The sequence below is a fragment of the Gopherus evgoodei genome, chromosome 13 (genome assembly GCF_007399415.2).
Source record: "Gopherus evgoodei ecotype Sinaloan lineage chromosome 13, rGopEvg1_v1.p, whole genome shotgun sequence".
NCBI lineage: Eukaryota > Metazoa > Chordata > Testudines > Testudinidae > Gopherus > Gopherus evgoodei.
In genome coordinates, this window is record NC_044334.1 from 7,117,687 (window position 1) to 7,133,720 (window position 16,034).

At 43.4% G+C, this 16,034-nt stretch overlaps 1 protein-coding gene across 6 annotated transcripts in view; it reads left to right on the plus strand.

Annotated features, from left to right (window-relative positions):
- KDM2B (lysine demethylase 2B) overlaps positions 1-16,034 on the plus strand; it is a 176,040-nt gene that overhangs the window by 59,584 nt on the left and 100,422 nt on the right. For 3 of the 6 annotated variants that reach the window (XM_030583398.1, XM_030583397.1, XM_030583399.1), the window contains 2 exons: positions 12,997-13,090; positions 14,002-14,155. In XM_030583398.1, coding sequence (XP_030439258.1) covers positions 12,997-13,090; positions 14,002-14,155 — 248 coding nt within the window. Of the gene's footprint in view, positions 1-9,616; positions 9,724-10,432; positions 11,802-11,841; positions 12,198-12,996; positions 13,091-14,001; positions 14,156-16,034 lie in introns of those variants that run through there. The other 3 variants (XM_030583401.1, XM_030583400.1, XM_030583402.1) reach the window with 3 other exon arrangements.

Genomic DNA, 16,034 nt, shown 5'->3' on the forward strand with positions numbered 1-16,034 from the left:
ATGATGGGGGTCAGTGTGACTGTCATCAGGACCCTACAGGAGTGGATTACAGTAGTTGAGGTGCAAGATGATGAGGACTGAACAATCCATGTCAGTGCTGTTATCCATGTGATGCTGCTCCTTAATTTTAGAAAAACACTGGTGGTTATATCCTGTGCATTCCTGACTTCTGGAGTCTAGAAATAGGATCTGTTCTTAAGTGTGGTCATAATACTGGGAGCTCGCTGTATGCTATACCCACCCTTAGAATGATCCTTACAAACAGAAAGCACTCCAATAACAGTGACTGTGGTTTTGCAGACACAGATGGTATCACCAGACGCAAATATCTGTCTTGGCTACTGTGTGTCAAGTTCTGTGCTGGGAATGGAGTTAGAGAATACTCCATCTGCTATGCTTGTTCAGTTATTAAAATGCATTTGGAGACCTCTCTGGCTTTCACTTGGATTTGTACCATTAACTTTTTTAAAAAATTCTATATAGTGAGGTTATTATTTGCCCATAAATAAATGGCTAATATCTTAGAGAGAACCTAGCAAACTGCAGTAGTTGGACAGCCATATTAGATCAAAACTAAAATAAAATATAAAAGATTTCTAAACACCACCTCTAATTTAAAAGGATAATAAGATACAAGTAGGTGGGGACTGAATAGCTAAGTGATATAGTGTCTTTCATTCTCTTCTCACTGATTAAATTCAGGCCAGGGTAATAGAGTTTGAACATCGTTACAAGTGATGCCTGTTCTGTGGCTTATATTAATGAGTTTAGGAGGTCTTCAGTCCAGCTTCTAGTGAACAGGTGTTTCACATCACAGAAAACGCTACCAAATATTGGCACGATCTGCCTGCATTGGTCGCATTTTCAGCAGAGAGGCCCCTGGGTTGTATGGACATATAAATTGACTACTCTTGTGCCATAGAGGTGGCCCCTGCAGGTCAGGGTAGACAGCATAGGAAGGGTGTGCTGCTGCTGCCCCTTTTGTGGATACATGGGGGAATTCAATTTCCAGGGTTGTCTGTTTGGCACCTTCCATTACCACTGACACCCACATTTAAAACAAAACAAATCCCTGACAATTTTTGAAGATTTTCTGAATAATAAACCTGAGTAATTAACCAAGAAGGACTCTGCCATCTTGGCAGTGTGATGACAAAGTTTGAGCCCCAGGAGAGACAATTCAGAATTTGAATGAATGCTTTGCAAAAAAGCAAGAGTTTTTCAGAGCTTTTATGAGAGTAAGGACTGTGTTTTATTACTACACCTCTACCCCAATATAACGCTGTCCTCGGGAGCCAAAAAATCTTACCGCGTTATATCGAACTTGCTTTGATCCACCGGAGTTCTCAGCCCCGCCCCCCTGGAGCACTGCTTTACCGTGTTATATCCGAATTCATGTTATATCTGGTCACGTTATATCGGGGTAGAGGTGTATAAGAAATGTATAAATATTAGGGGCCAGATTCTTGGCCCCACTCTCCTCCTTTTGCACTACTCTGGTGACGTGACGAGGGCAAAAACTGCTTGTAGATCCCTAGCTGGAGATCCACCTGGCATAGGGGAATCCTCAGTGAGCACAGAGCCATCATAGCTGGTGCCTGTGCCAGTCAGCCCCTTTAGCCCAGCATAGAGGCTGGGGAGGGAGCACGGTCAAGCTGCAAGCTGGATTCGGTCTCCTATAATGCACTATGGCCATGAAACTGCCTTGATGTAACCCACCCTTCACCAGGAGGGGAGATTGTGGAACATCATGGGAGATGTAGTTGACTAGAGAGCCTGTCCTATGGAAATGAATAGGAGCAAAAGGCATCTGAACTACAACTCCCATGAGGCATTACAGCAGCATTTCTGACTTGGGTTTTCTATTTTTCACCAAAAACTAAACGTTTTCCATGAAGGAGGAAAAAAACTTAGTTTACAAATAGTTTAAATATTAAGCCACTGTTAAATCTCCCCCAAAAGATGGACTAAATAGTAACTTGCCTTATGAGTATTCTGAAACTCTCCTGGCTGTGCTTGTTTTCATATCCCGAGCTTCATCTTCTGTGTTAAACTGTGAGTCTGATCCTGCAAACCCTTATTTATACGAAGTAGTCCCATTGAAGTTAATGGGACTAGCTAACTGAATAAGGATTACTTACATGAGTAAATATTTGCAGGATTGGGCCCTATATCATTAGACTGGCAAGACTATTTGCCAGGTAGTAGTAATAGAGACCCTAGCACCATTCATAGTTATGGGTGTGATGAAATAATGACAGATGTTTCTAAAAACTGTTGAGAAAAATAATTTTTAATAGATTTTGTGTTGGGGGAAGATTTTCTAAGGGTTAGGGACCCACAACTGCACTTTGTGCTTTAGAAAATTTCCCTTTTACTTAATGATTGATCTTAGCTAATATAGAATAAATCATTGCTGTCTTTTGTTAAAAAAAAGATGTCTCCCATACAAATAATTCACCTATCTACTAAAATACGATGCTGGTCTGATTTCATATCCTGTATCAGGGTCAGTCTTATTCCTCCTCTTTTAGGCTCTGTTTCATCAGTATATCCCAATATATTCATCCCTTTGCTGAATAGGGATAGATTTAAGCATGTGATTAAATGTTTTGCTGAACTAGAATCTAATTATGAACTGGCGTCTGCCTCTAGAGGCAGAAATTTGTCCACTGTGTGGAGGGGCTGTTAATGAATAGTGGAACTGGTGATCCTGGAATACAGGCTGACACTATATTCAGCATGCTGTATTTCTGATGATACTCTCTCTATTTGTTTATGAATTGCTTTTGGTATGAAAATCAGTTATATGACTATAATTATTCTAAGTAAAAGAATATTAGGCTGATAGGCAAAAGTTCTTGTCCACACCCATTGGATAACAAAGCATTTCAAACAAGAGTGAACAGTGTACACTGTGCAAAAAAAGCAAACATCATTCTGGCATGTATTAGCAGGATAGGATTGCCAACTTTCTAATCGCACAAAACCGCCCCTTCCCCAAGGTCCTGTCTCCGCTCACTCCATCCCCCTCCCTTCCGTCACTTGCTCTCCCCTACACTCACTCACTTTCATTGAGCTGGGGCAGAGTTTGGGATGCGGAGGAGTTGAGGCTTCAGCTGGGCGCGTGAGCTCTGGGGAGGGGCCCAGAAATGAGGGGTTCAGGGTGTGGGAGGGGGCTCAAAGCTGGGACAGGGGTTGGTGTGAGGGAGGGTTGCGAGCGTGAGCTCTGGGAGGGGGTTTGGGTGCCGGAGGGGGCTCCAGGCTGGGGCAGGAGGTTGGGGTGCGGAGCGGTTTTGGGGTGTGGGCTGTAGCTGGGCAGCGCTTCCTCAGGTGACTCCCAGAAGCAGCTGGCATGTCTGTTCCTAGGCAGAGGGCCAGGGGGCTGCGTGCACTGCCCGTGCTCGTAGGTGCACCCCCCGCAATTCCTATTGGCCGCGGTTCCTGGCAATAGAAACTGTGGAGCCTGCACTTAGGGTGGGGGCACGCGCGCGGAGCTCCTGTGGCCTAGGATGCAGACATGCTGACTGCTTCCAGGAGCTGTACAGAGCCGGGCAGCAGGGAGGCCTGTGTTAGCCCCGCTGTGCTCTCAACTGAAGTTTTAGCAGCCCGGTCAGTGGTGCTGATCAGAGCCATCAGGGTCCCTTATTAACTGGGTGTTCCAGTCAAAACCTGGACGCCTGGCAGCCCTATTGCAGGAGTGTTGTAAGTAAGACACGAGAAGTAATTCTTCCACTCTACTCCATTCTGACTAGGCCTCACCTGGAGTATTGTGTCCAGTTCTGGGCACCACACTTCTGGAAAGCTGTGGACACATTGGATAAAGTCCAGAGAAAAGCAACAAAAATGATTAAAGGTCTAGAAAACATGACCTATGAAGGAAGATTGAAAAAATTGGGTTTGTTTAGTCTGGAGGAGAGAAGAATGAGAGGGGACATAACAGTTTTCAGGTATATAAAAGGTAGTTACATGGAGGAGGGAGAAAAATTGTTTTCTAAACCTGTGAGAACAGGACGAGAAGCAACGGGCTTAAATTGCAACAAGGGCGGTTTAGGTTGGACCTTAGGCAAAGCTTCCTAACTGTCAGGGGGGTTAAACACTGGAATAAATTGCCCAGGGAGGTTGTAGAATCTTCATCAATGGAGCTCTTTAAGAGTAAATCAGACAAATACCTGTCAGGGTATGTCTACACTATGGGATTATTCCGATTTTACATAAACCGGTTTTGTAAAACAGATTGTATAAAGTCGAGTGCACGCGGCCACACTAAGCACATTAATTCGGTGGTGTGCGTCCATGGTCTGAGGCTAGCGTCGATTTCTGGAGCGTTGCACTGTGGGTAGCTATCCCGTAGCTATCCCATAATTCCCACAGTCTTCCCGCCCATTGGAATTCTGGGTTGAGACCCCAAAGCATGATGGTGCAAAACCAGTGTCGCTGGTGATTCTGGGTAAATGTCATCACTCATTCCTTCCTCCGTGAAAGCAACGGCAAACAATCATTTCGCGCCTTTTTCCCCTGGATTGCCCTGGCAGACGCCATAGCACGGCAACCATGGAGCCCATTCAGCTTTTTTTTACTGTCACCGTATGTCTACTGGATGTTGCTAACAGACGCGACACTGTAGCGCTACACGGCAGCATTCATTTACCTTTGCAAGATAGCAGAGGCGGTTATCAGTTGTTCTGTACTGTCTGCCATGCCATTGTAAATTGGCGATGAGATGACGGTTATCAGTCGTTCTGTACCGTCTGCTGCTGTTATGGGTGCCCCTGGCTGAGGTCAGCTGAGGGCACAAAGATAAAAATGGGAATGACTCCCCGAGTCAATCCCTCCTTTATGGTATCTAAAAATAGAGTCAGTCCTACCTAGAATATGGTGCAAGTGTACTAGAGAACCAGCGTACCAGAGAACCAGAGAGCACAGCTGCTCCGTGTCAGATCCCGTAGAAATGATGAGCTGCATGCCATTCACGGGGGGTGCCCCTGCAACAACCCCACCCGTTGATTCCCTGCTCCCCTAACCCTCCTGGGCTACCGTTGCAGTGTCCCCCCATTTGTGTGATGAAGTAATAAAGAATGCAGGAATAAGAAACACTGACTTGTTAGTGAGATAAAATGAGGGGGAGGCAGCCTCCAGCTGCTATGATAGTCCAGGCAGGACATTAAACGGTGCAGGGGAGAGGAGCCCAGCATCCTGCTGCTATGATAGTCCAGGCAGTACAGAATCATTTCTTTACACATGAAAGGGAGGGGGCTGATGGAGCTCAGCCCCCAGTTGCTATGATGAAGACGGTTACCAGCCATTCTGTACCATCTGCCGGGAATGACTGGGAGTCATTCGTATTTTTACCCAGGCGCCCCTGGCCGACGTCACCTGAGGCCAGCCAGGAGCACTCACGGGCTGATGATGACGATGGATAGCAGTCGTATTATACTGTCTGCCACTGGGGAGGGGAGGGGAGAGGATACTGCTGTTCACTGCCGCAGCATCGCGTCTACCAGCAGCATGCAGTAGACATAGGGTGACACTGAAAAAAGTCAAGGAACGATTTTTCCCTTTTCTTTCACGAGGGGGAGGGGGATAAATTAACGAGCTATACCCTGAACCACCCCGGACAATGTGTTTGACCCTACAGGCATTGGAAGCTCAGCCAAGAATGCAAATACTTTTTGGAGACTGCTGTGGACTGTGGGATAGCTGGAGTCCTCAGTATCCCCTCCCTACCTCCATGAGCGTCCATTTGATTCTTTGGCTTTCCGTTACGCTTGTCACGCAGCACTGTGCTGTGGACTCTGTATCATAGCCTGGAGATTTTTTTCAAATGCTTTCTCATTTCATCTTCTAGAACGGAGCTGTGATAGAACAGATTTGCCTCCCCATACAGCGATCAGATCCAGTATCTCCCGTATGGCCCATGCTGGAGCTCTTTTTGGATTTGGGACTGCATCGCCACCCGTGCTGATCAGAGCTCCATGCTGGGCAAACAGGAAATGAAATTCAAAAGTTCACAGGGCTTTTCCTGTCTACCTGGCCACTGCCTCCGAGATCAGATCGCTGTCCAGAGCGGTTACAATGGTGCACTGTGGGATACCGCCCGGAGGCCAATACCGTCGATTTGCGGCCACACTAACCCTAATCCGATATGGTAATACTGATTTCAGCGCTACTCCTCTTGTTGGGGAGGAGTACAGAAACTGGTTTAAAGAGCCCTTTATATTGATATAAAGGGCCTCGTTGTGTGGACGGGTGCAGCGTTACATCGGTTTAAGGCTGCTAAAATCGGTTTAAACGCGTAATGTAGACCAGGCCTCAGAGATGATCTAGAAATACTTAGTCCTGCCGTGGGATTAGATGACCTCTTGAGGTCCCTTCCAGTCCTACTATTGTATGATTTGTTCTCAGATTAATGCATTAATCTCAAACACCATATTATATAAAGCTCACAGAACTTGCAGTATTACAGAGCTGGCAGAAATAACCATCAATATTTCAAACAAATACTATTGTCACAAAGATAAAGATGTGTGCTGCACTTTGACAGGTACCAAAAGGCCCTTATGATCAGTATTTGCCAGGGTAGAATGGGCTCGTTTGGTGCACATTGGCAATTTGGCACATTCCCTCGGGACTGCTATTTTAGGCACATTTCTTTTTTTTTAAAGGACTTATTTGGTTCTTAAAGCTAAATGGGAACCTTTTAAAGGTATATCAAGTATAAGCTGTGGTGCTGAGGTCTACAGGCAGCCTGAATTTATAGCGCTGGGGTATATACAGCAAAGAAAAACCTGCAGCTGGCCTGAGCCAGGAAGTTAACACAGCAATGAAACAGCCTCACAGCCCAAGCTGGCTGGCACAAGCCAGCCACAGGTTTTTCTTTGCTGTGTAGACATACCTTGAGAGGCATGAACTTCTCCAGTTCCTCTGTCTGGTTGACACCAATATCTTATGGCAGGGATTGGCAACCTTTCAGAAGTGCTGTGCCGAATCTTCATTTGTTCACTCTAATTTAAGGTTTCGCATGCCAGTAATATATTTTAACATTTTTAGAAAGTCTCTTTCTGTAAGTCTATAATATATAACTAAACTATTATTGTATGTAAAGTAAACAAGGCTTTTAAAATGTTTAAGAAGCTTCATTTAAAATTAAATTAAAATGCAGAGCCCCACGGACCGGTGGCCAGGACATGGGCAGTGTGAGTGCCACTGAAAATCAGCTCACATGCCGCCTTCGGAACCCGTGCCATAGGTTGCCTACCCCTTTCTTACAGTCTACATTTAAATGACTATTTCCTTACTAGTCACAGCACACAGGAAGAGGAATAATCATACTGTGAAGATTCGTACAGTGCACTGTGAGCAGCATTTTATTTTGGCATCGTGTGGGTGGAGTTTGAATTGGTGGCAGTGCTTGGGAACGTACCACTACTTATTAATTTCCAATCTGAGCTGTGGGTGTGTGTGTCCAGAAAGTCTGACTCTGCAGTTGCTTTACAAAATATAGGGGTCAACCTACGCACACCCAGAAAATACAGGCTTTCTCTTGTTATCCCCATTTGTTTTTGTCTGTCTGAGATAGATCATTAGCTCTTCAGGGCAGGGATCTCATCTTTTAAATGCTCTTAAGTGCCTTGTGTGTATACCATACTTAATGAATAATTGGCCAAACTTATCAGGCCACACTCTCAACTTGATGGCATTTCTCTATTATGTGATAACATTTGAATGCCACATTTGATCAGTTCCAAAATTGCACAGAATGTTCTTGGCATTAGTGGCTATTGATTCTGGGGAACACCAAAACGGAGAAAATGGGGGACACATGGATCTCCTGCCATCCTGTTAGCACAGCCACAGCTTCCAGCACCTCTGCATTTGTCTGTAATCAAACAACTTGTTGATAGCACCCTTATCCCTTTCCAATATGACAATACCACAATCTTATCTCCGCCACTCCTCCCAAGCGAGTTTAACATGTTGACAGTTTGAATGACTAATTTTCCAGACAAATAATAATGGGGGAGGGAAGGGGTGGCATGCACACAGGCCCTGGGGTGGGGGGAGATTGTAGGACCTTGGTCTGGGAGGGCGGGGGAATAGGGGTACACAAAACCCCTGGCAGAGGGTGCTTTGAGGGGGAGAGAGGCATGTGGAACCCACACAGAGACCTTGGCTTCGGGGGACAGGAGGGACACAGCCCCAGGCATGAAGGAGGGGTGAAGGGGAGAGTTGCAGGGAATTCCTGAAATAGAGTGGAATGGGAGGGTGGCAAACGGGGAACTTGTGGAGTGGAATGAAGGGATACAAGGAGACGCTGGTGTATGCAATGAACAGCCTTCAGAAGCTATGAGGTGTGGAACCTCCTAATTATTAATGGTCTTGCTGTAAGTGGTGCTTTGTTTTAATCAGATTTAGAAGCTTGGCTGTCTTCTATAGGAAAAGCTGGTTACGGTGGCTCTAGCTGCTCTGTTCCTGACTTGTGTAGTATGATAGGAAACATAATTAATGTCAGTTGAAAACAATGTCCTGGATGGCCCATTGTCCTGATAATGGTAAATGTTATTGATCTTGCACATCCTGCCCAGCAGGAGATGTGCATGCATCCTACCATGTGGAAGAGTCTGGTTAGGTTTCCTGGTGGGATCCCTTAGTTACTGTGGGAGGGAGGGAAGACGGTATGAAAAGCATCATGTCATGCAGGAGAGACACTAATAGCTAGATTTCCTGAGCGCTAAGTATGCTGGTGAGCTGGGTTCAGTTCTTCCTTCCTGCTTCTTGGAACCACCGTGCAGCCTGAATTTTATGTCCTACTTGCAAACTAATGTCTTCTTTGCTCCAAATGAAGGGAAAGGTGGGCTGCAGTACATGAAGAATTCAGCTTTGCGGGACTTGAAGCAGTGCTTAGAAGGGAGACTCTTGAGGGAGCTATTTAGCTGCTCTCTTTGGGCACAGGGATAGCCACTGCCATGTGGGGCCTTTTAGTGCACTCGTGTTGAGGATGGGGTGGAGTACAGGAAAGCAAAAGGGGTTGAGAGTGCTGGCTCCATGTCTCCTGGGTGACAATGGTTTCTTTTGTCTTGTGGTGTAATTTGTGGCTTTCAGTTATAGTGAGTTTGTGTCACTCAGTGGGTCAGGCAGTTATTGACGATTCTCTTAAAGGTATCTATTTCCTGTTTTCTACCATGTCACATTTTCAGATGCAATAAGTAAAGGCTACAGTAACAAGAGGAGATGTCAGGAGCTGTGCGTTTAGGATCCACCATGAGCTTTGGCAGGAAGAGTTAGATTCCTTGGAAGTATCAGTGTAATTATTAATGGGCTGTGTGTGTGAGCTACCTCCTTTAGGAAAGACATTATTGTTAACAAATAAACCAGCTGCCACTGCTTGTTTAAAAAAAAAAAATCCAACAAATAAACAGAAAGCTGTGGCCTGCTTCTGCTCTTTGGTTTGGCACTTGTAGTTGGCTCATGGTTTTGTGGTATTCGGTTTCAGGCTTAGGGATTTCAACCAGCCGGGGTTTGCTCCTGGGAGGACGGAAGAGTGAGCTATACTTTTCTCATTGGCCCGAACAAAAACAGAAGCATCTGCTGGGGTTTGGGAGTGGTTTATGGGCTGAGCTTAGTGGCAGGGGAGTCCTTGTAATGCCAGAGGGAATAGAGCCGTGTGCTGTGCTGTGCAGTGCTGTACTTACAACGAAAGAAAAGGAAGGAACTGAGCTCCGGGTAATGAACTTGTGTGTGTGTGTTTGCTTGTGTGTCTGCCTTCCTGAGTTTCTATGCATGTGCCTCTGCATCTCTCTGTTCTCAAGTGTGTTTGTAACTCAGTGTTTGTTTCTGCCTTTGTTTCTCTGCATGTGTCTCCTGCCGCTGGTGGGCTTGAAGCTGTGAATGTGGATTTGTGTGTCAGCACATGGTATCTGTGTTTGCTTTGAATCTGTCGTCTACATGTTGTCCCTGTTTGCCTAAGGGTTTTTGTCCATCAGTGCTGTTTCAGTATTTGTTGTTCTGTTTGCTTGTGAGTTTGTGGGTCTCTGTTTGTTGTCTCAATGGGTACTACATTTCCCCAGATCTTTTCAGAAAGAAAAATATAATAGTGCATCAACTAACAGTTGAACAGTTTCAGGATACTAGAGAGAGCACAAAATAAACTCTAGCAGGAAAGGGAGGCTTTTAAAAAAACTAGATTGCAAGCAGCTGCATATTTTAAAAACCCAACCGGGGGTGTATAGTGAGATAAAGTTGAGTCTGCAGGGACTGGAAATTACAGCACTTGTGAAGAAACATAGTTGGATTAATTGTTTGTGCTTGTATTGGGGTGTGTGTGTGTGTGTGTGTGTGTGTGTGTGTGTGTGTGTGTGTGTGTGTGTGTGTGTGTGTGTGTGTGTGTGTGTGTGTGTGTGTGTGTAACTCTGACAAGATTCTCTCTCTGTCTTACTTGAAAGTGCATTCCTACATTCACATTACCTGCTCCGGCCCAGAATGCTTAAGGCAGAGACTAGAGCTGTAACTGAAGGAAGCAGAGTAGATGTTGTTTCTAGTTTCTTTTCCTCGCGGACATTTTGTTGTGGAAAAACCTAAAAACTTGCTCTCTCTCTAACCAAATTAGCAGCCGTTAGTGTTGAGAAGCTGCCAGCTGAGGTTAGAGTGGTGTCTGTGTAAGATTAGCTGTAGCATGGAACTGTGCTGAGGAGACCATGTGACTGCAGTGTACATTGGAAGAGGAAGCTGTAGAGGTCAATGCAAAGGCATTGTGCCAGAGTCTGGCAACAAGGGAGATTGCTGTATGGCGGCAGATCGCTTTTCAGACTCCTAACGCTTCCATTAACTGTTGGGTGTTGGACAGAAGCATCCCTGTTAGATTAACAACAGAAATTTAAGGATGGAATAACTTGTTTGTGATTGGTTTCAGTTGTAGATGGAAAGAAAAACTGATCTTTCCAAATGCTTTATAGGTTTTATTAACCACCGCTTGTGGATCTTTCACTGAATCAACCTTTCTTGGGAATGGAAATTATTCTGTTTAGAGGAGTTTCAAGACAACATGCTATTAAAAGAAAAAAAAAAGTCGAATGTTTCCAGCTATCTCTGCATCAGCGTGTTCTCATTTGCAAAGCTCTTTTTGAGCATTTTGTGGTTTAACTGGAAATTTAATTTATATTTTTTCCACCTTCAATACAAAGAGACAAACAGCCTCAAATTGTGGGTTGAAGGTTATTAAAAAAAAAACAACAAGACAAATAAAAGCCCAAGGAGTATAGAGAAGGCCATTTGCAACAATCCAAAGTATCTGACTATCGATTGGCAATCCTGGGTGGGCAGTATTGCCTTGGACAATTTGTTTTAATTTGTTTGTTTAATAATGTTTTGTAATTGATTTTATGGAGACTGAAAATAATGGAGTCTATAATAATTTGTGTTTGATTTAAAATTTTTGTTTTTCCAATGTTTGTCAAGACCTCCTTTGAATTGATACATTCTCAGGTTATTTTTGTTTTATTAGCAATTATTCTACATCTGACTTTCTGCAGGCTGATATAAAGAAAGGAAACTTCCTTTATAAGCTGCTTCTTTGTTTTTAATTTCCATCTGACGTGTAGTCAGCAGCATCGTGGGAGAGGAGAAGAAAAGGAGAGATTTTTAAAAAATGTATTTGGGAATGAAGGACTCATATTTTGAAATGGAGCATATCTGGAGTCTAGGCAGCTTCTTGGCTAGCTGTGATTTTTTGAAGTATCTGAAATACTCCAAAGGTGGAAAAATCTCTATCCCTGCTTCAAAATGCTGCTGAAATTCCAGAGTGGGTAAGAGGAAAGCATTATTATTGTACAAGGAGAGGTTTTAATTGTGAGATGAAGGCACAGGACTTTTTTGAAGCACACAAATTGACTGTCTTCATGACAGCATTGCGTATCATTCTGTCAACTCCAGCACTGGATGGGGTTGCTAGGCAGCAGGCTCTTATGTATCCAACTGTCTCTCTGATTTGCTAGCCTTCTGCAGACACATGGTAAGGTCCCTTCTAGCCTATCATCTAGAGGGACTTTTGCACGCCGTCTGCATACCGCTGAGATTCTCTACCTGAATGTGATGAGAAAAAGACACAGTTAAATGAAACCTTTTTTGATCACTTTCTGATATTGTTTCCACAACTTAAAAAAAAAAAAGCCATGAAAGGGCGACTGGAACAAGGAAAAGAGGTTAGTGGGTTAAGTGGTGTGTGTTTTCTGCATTTGCAAAAGGTGCCTGTTGTGAGAAGGGCGGCTGTAATTCGGCCATTAGTTACAGATGGTGGCTGGAGGCTCGAGATTCATGCAGTGAGCTGAGAGCCGTTGTATACCTTTGCAGCAATGTTGACATTAAACTGCTCTGAAAAAATAGATCTAGAGGGCAAAAATTACAGTGATCTGGTACTTTGGAATACTGCATACTGATACCTTCAATTATTCTGCACAGATATACTTGGAAATGGGAATGAAAACAGTTTATTTGCCAAATGAAGCTTCCATCACTCTGTCTCCTGCAAAAGTTGCAGTGGTAGTAGTTAGGTAATTGATGTCCAATGGGATTTATATCCAGATGAGATTTTTTAAAAACTTTGTTCTTTGAATCAGTCAACACACAACTTTTGGTGAAGGTTATTGCTTTTAGTAATGGAGGAGATCACACCTGGAGTAGAGAATAGCGTGGAGATTATTTTTGACCAACTTAAGTTTAACATTTCCCAAGCCTTTTATAACTGATAGCTTTCTCTCCAGACAACTGAATAACATACAGAATTATAGGCATGTTTTTCCCAACAGAAGTCCAATTATAGTCCTGTTTTTGTCCTATTAAGATGACTAAATGAGGTGTCTGTAGAGATATAACAGCTTCGTTGGCTTGAGATCTCTACATAGGCAGCTACGCTGCAAATTAATAAGTAGTGTTGTTTTCAGACTGCTCATTGTAACTCTTGATGTTTGTATTCCCCCCACCCCACCCCAATGTGCTTTTCAGGTACTGTTTGATGAGCGTGAAAGGATGCTTCACTGATTTTCACATTGATTTTGGTGGTACTTCAGTGTGGTATCACGTTTTCCGAGGAGGGAAGGTAAGTAGACTTGACAGTGTAACATCTTTATTTTTGGGGATTTCTTGTGAGGTCTGCTCTGCTCGTTTGTTTGTTTGACTTTTGCTTGTAAGTAATCAAACTGTAAATCTTCTGGCCTGGCTGATGAACATGGAGTTTAACTAAACAGGGGAGACAGCCCTTCAGTCTGTGAAACAAGTACATTTGAATATTCCAAGGCACCAAAATATCAGAAAAGTTTGATATGAAAAGGCTTATTTTATGCTTCTGTATACTGGAAGTGTTGCGTAACATGTAACTGGCCATATACCACAGCTGCGTCCATGTGTCCATATCACATCTCCTTAGGTTGCCAGAATCTCTGAGCCTCTTCTTAGTTTTCAGGATCCTTTAACCATATGCATGAATATGCACAGGCACACACACTCATTCAAAAACAGAAGTATGCAAATTTGCAGCATAGATAACTATATCCACATTCTTCTAGGTATACTGGTTTAGATATAACTAGTCATATATTTGAGATTTCAGTGGAGATAGGTGCTATGTGTATTGAAGTAAGTGCAGCAAATAGAACATCTCTGTGCTCCTGATACTGCTCATCTACATATCTAATTGAGGTGAGAGTAATATTATGTTCCAAGCTTGTGTGGTATAGTAAGCTCTTAGTGGACTCAAGTTTACAGAGATGATGTTTTGTAGAAGCAGTATGACAATTGCGAGTAATCTTGCTGCTTCCGTCGTGTATACCAGTTACTGCTATAATCTGCTAGGGACCTCTGTGTACAGCACATGGAAAATTTATACTTTATGTTGAAAATATATTTGCTTATGTATATTCACTTAATTGCCACCCTTTAACGTTGCTGAAAATGCTAGCTCTTTATTTTCATTGCTTGTTTGTAAGAGTTAAACTTTTGTTTTATTTTTAGATCTTCTGGTTGATTCCGCCTACTCTGCAGAATCTAGAACTTTATGAAGAATGGGTTCTGTCAGGAAAGCAAAGTGATATCTTTCTGGGAGACAGGGTGGAACTATGCCAAAGAATTGAGTTGAAACAAGGCTATACGTTTTTTATTCCTTCAGGTAACTGTTAATAACTGTGACTATTTTTGGAATCATTAGAATCATTATGTTTACTAACAGTTCCTATCCATAATATAAAAACATCTCATCTAAACCTCCTTTTGGTTCTTTTTTTGGCCATCTCAGCAGGAAGGCTAGGGATTGAATGACTTAATCCCGTAGAGAGGTCCCATAAGGACATGCATGAAGCACATTGGTGAGGAAGTGTGTTGTACTTGGTCTGTGGATAAAAAGAGGGCTTTAGTGTGTAGCACTGTCAATCCAGCATTCTCATCAGCACTGAATTTACTGTAAACATCTGTAAAAAAAAAAAAAAAAAAAAGTCATAATGAATTATTTTTGCCTGCCTGTTTGGAAAACTACATGTTTCTTCTTCTTGTGAGATATTATTGCTCTTAAATATCTCCTGCATCCAGTCAGTGATCTTTTTCCAGGCAGGTTTCCCTTTCAGCTTAATAATCCTCAACCAGCCTCTCAGTCTCTGCTTATAACCAGAACTCAGAGATGGGGCTTGATTCCTTGAGACACATTGTAGTTGGGATTCTCTCATAGGGGGAGGGCAGGCAGTATCTATACCACTGCCCTCCCTCATGGGTTGTGTCTGGGAAGGGCAGCTTTAATCTCTTCAGGAGCCCAGTCAATGTGCTGAAACTACACATCTTCCAAGTAGCAAGGCCACACCTTCAACACACAGCCCATTTTTGGGGGCTTTAGTGCCTGGCTCAGGGCCCCCTGACAGAGCAGAGGTGGTGGATACTTTTCTGCTGATGGGGAAGCCTTAACCCTGGTTTATGCCAGCTGAATTCTGATTCAGGCCAGTGGTGCTCCTCACATTAGAATATGTCATACTTTCTTCTCTTTGGCTGTAGTGGTGCTGTGAGTTTGTTTACAGTTGCATAACAAGGCTACCTGCCTGTAGCAGATCTCACAAGGTAAATATTGGCAGCCTTCCTACTTGATGGCAATGGAAGTTGCTTTGGAAACGGGATCAGGTTTAAATCATGGAGACAGGAACAGTGCAGGGACTTCAGTAGACAGTCAGGGGATCTTTCTTGATAATGAGGGAGCAGTGTTTGTGTCAGCTGTGACTGCTTTGCTACTTTGGTAACAATTTGGCAAGGATTGTAGACTAGGGTGACAGGCAAAATGACTGTGGGTGTGGGGTAATGAATCCATTAAAGGAATTAGGTCTTCCTTTGAAGCGGGTCAGAATGTGCTATTACTGTTTGAATTGAATGTTTGAATGTGCCTATGCTGTTTGCATTGATCCTGTTAGTACCTTCACTACTTATCTTCACTCCCTCCTGGACAGCCTCCTACTGATAAGTCTTCTTATCTGTTAATTTAGTGATACTCGAAAGATGAAATGAAGCAAATTGTGTCCTCCTATTGAGAGCTTAAATAAAGGACAATGTAATATGGTGGAAGAAAAGGGGCCAATAGTTGCTGATTTCCTGAGAGAAGCCAATGTGCAGATATGCTCATGCTTCAACCATTTCAGGCTCCATACTGTTTATAAAAGGTTGTCCCAAAACATTTCTGAATAATTACCCCAGAATACTAAGCATAAACTCCACAAAGTTTTTACAGCGAGAATGTTTATGTTGGAAAGTTTATCGGCAGATTCCTTATTTCATTTATTGCGAGGGGATGGGTTAGCTGAGGAAAAGAGACTATTTTTAGGTTTCTATTACATACTGAAAGGCCCTATAAAAAAAGACACGGGCATGGTCTAGTGGATTGAGCACAGCCCTGGAGACCAGGAACTTTTGTGCACTTATCCTGGCGGTGACACTGACTGTTTCCGGTGGCTTTAGTCAAATCCCCTAACCTCTTTGCTTTGGTTTCACCTCATGTGGTTATGAACATTAATTAGTTA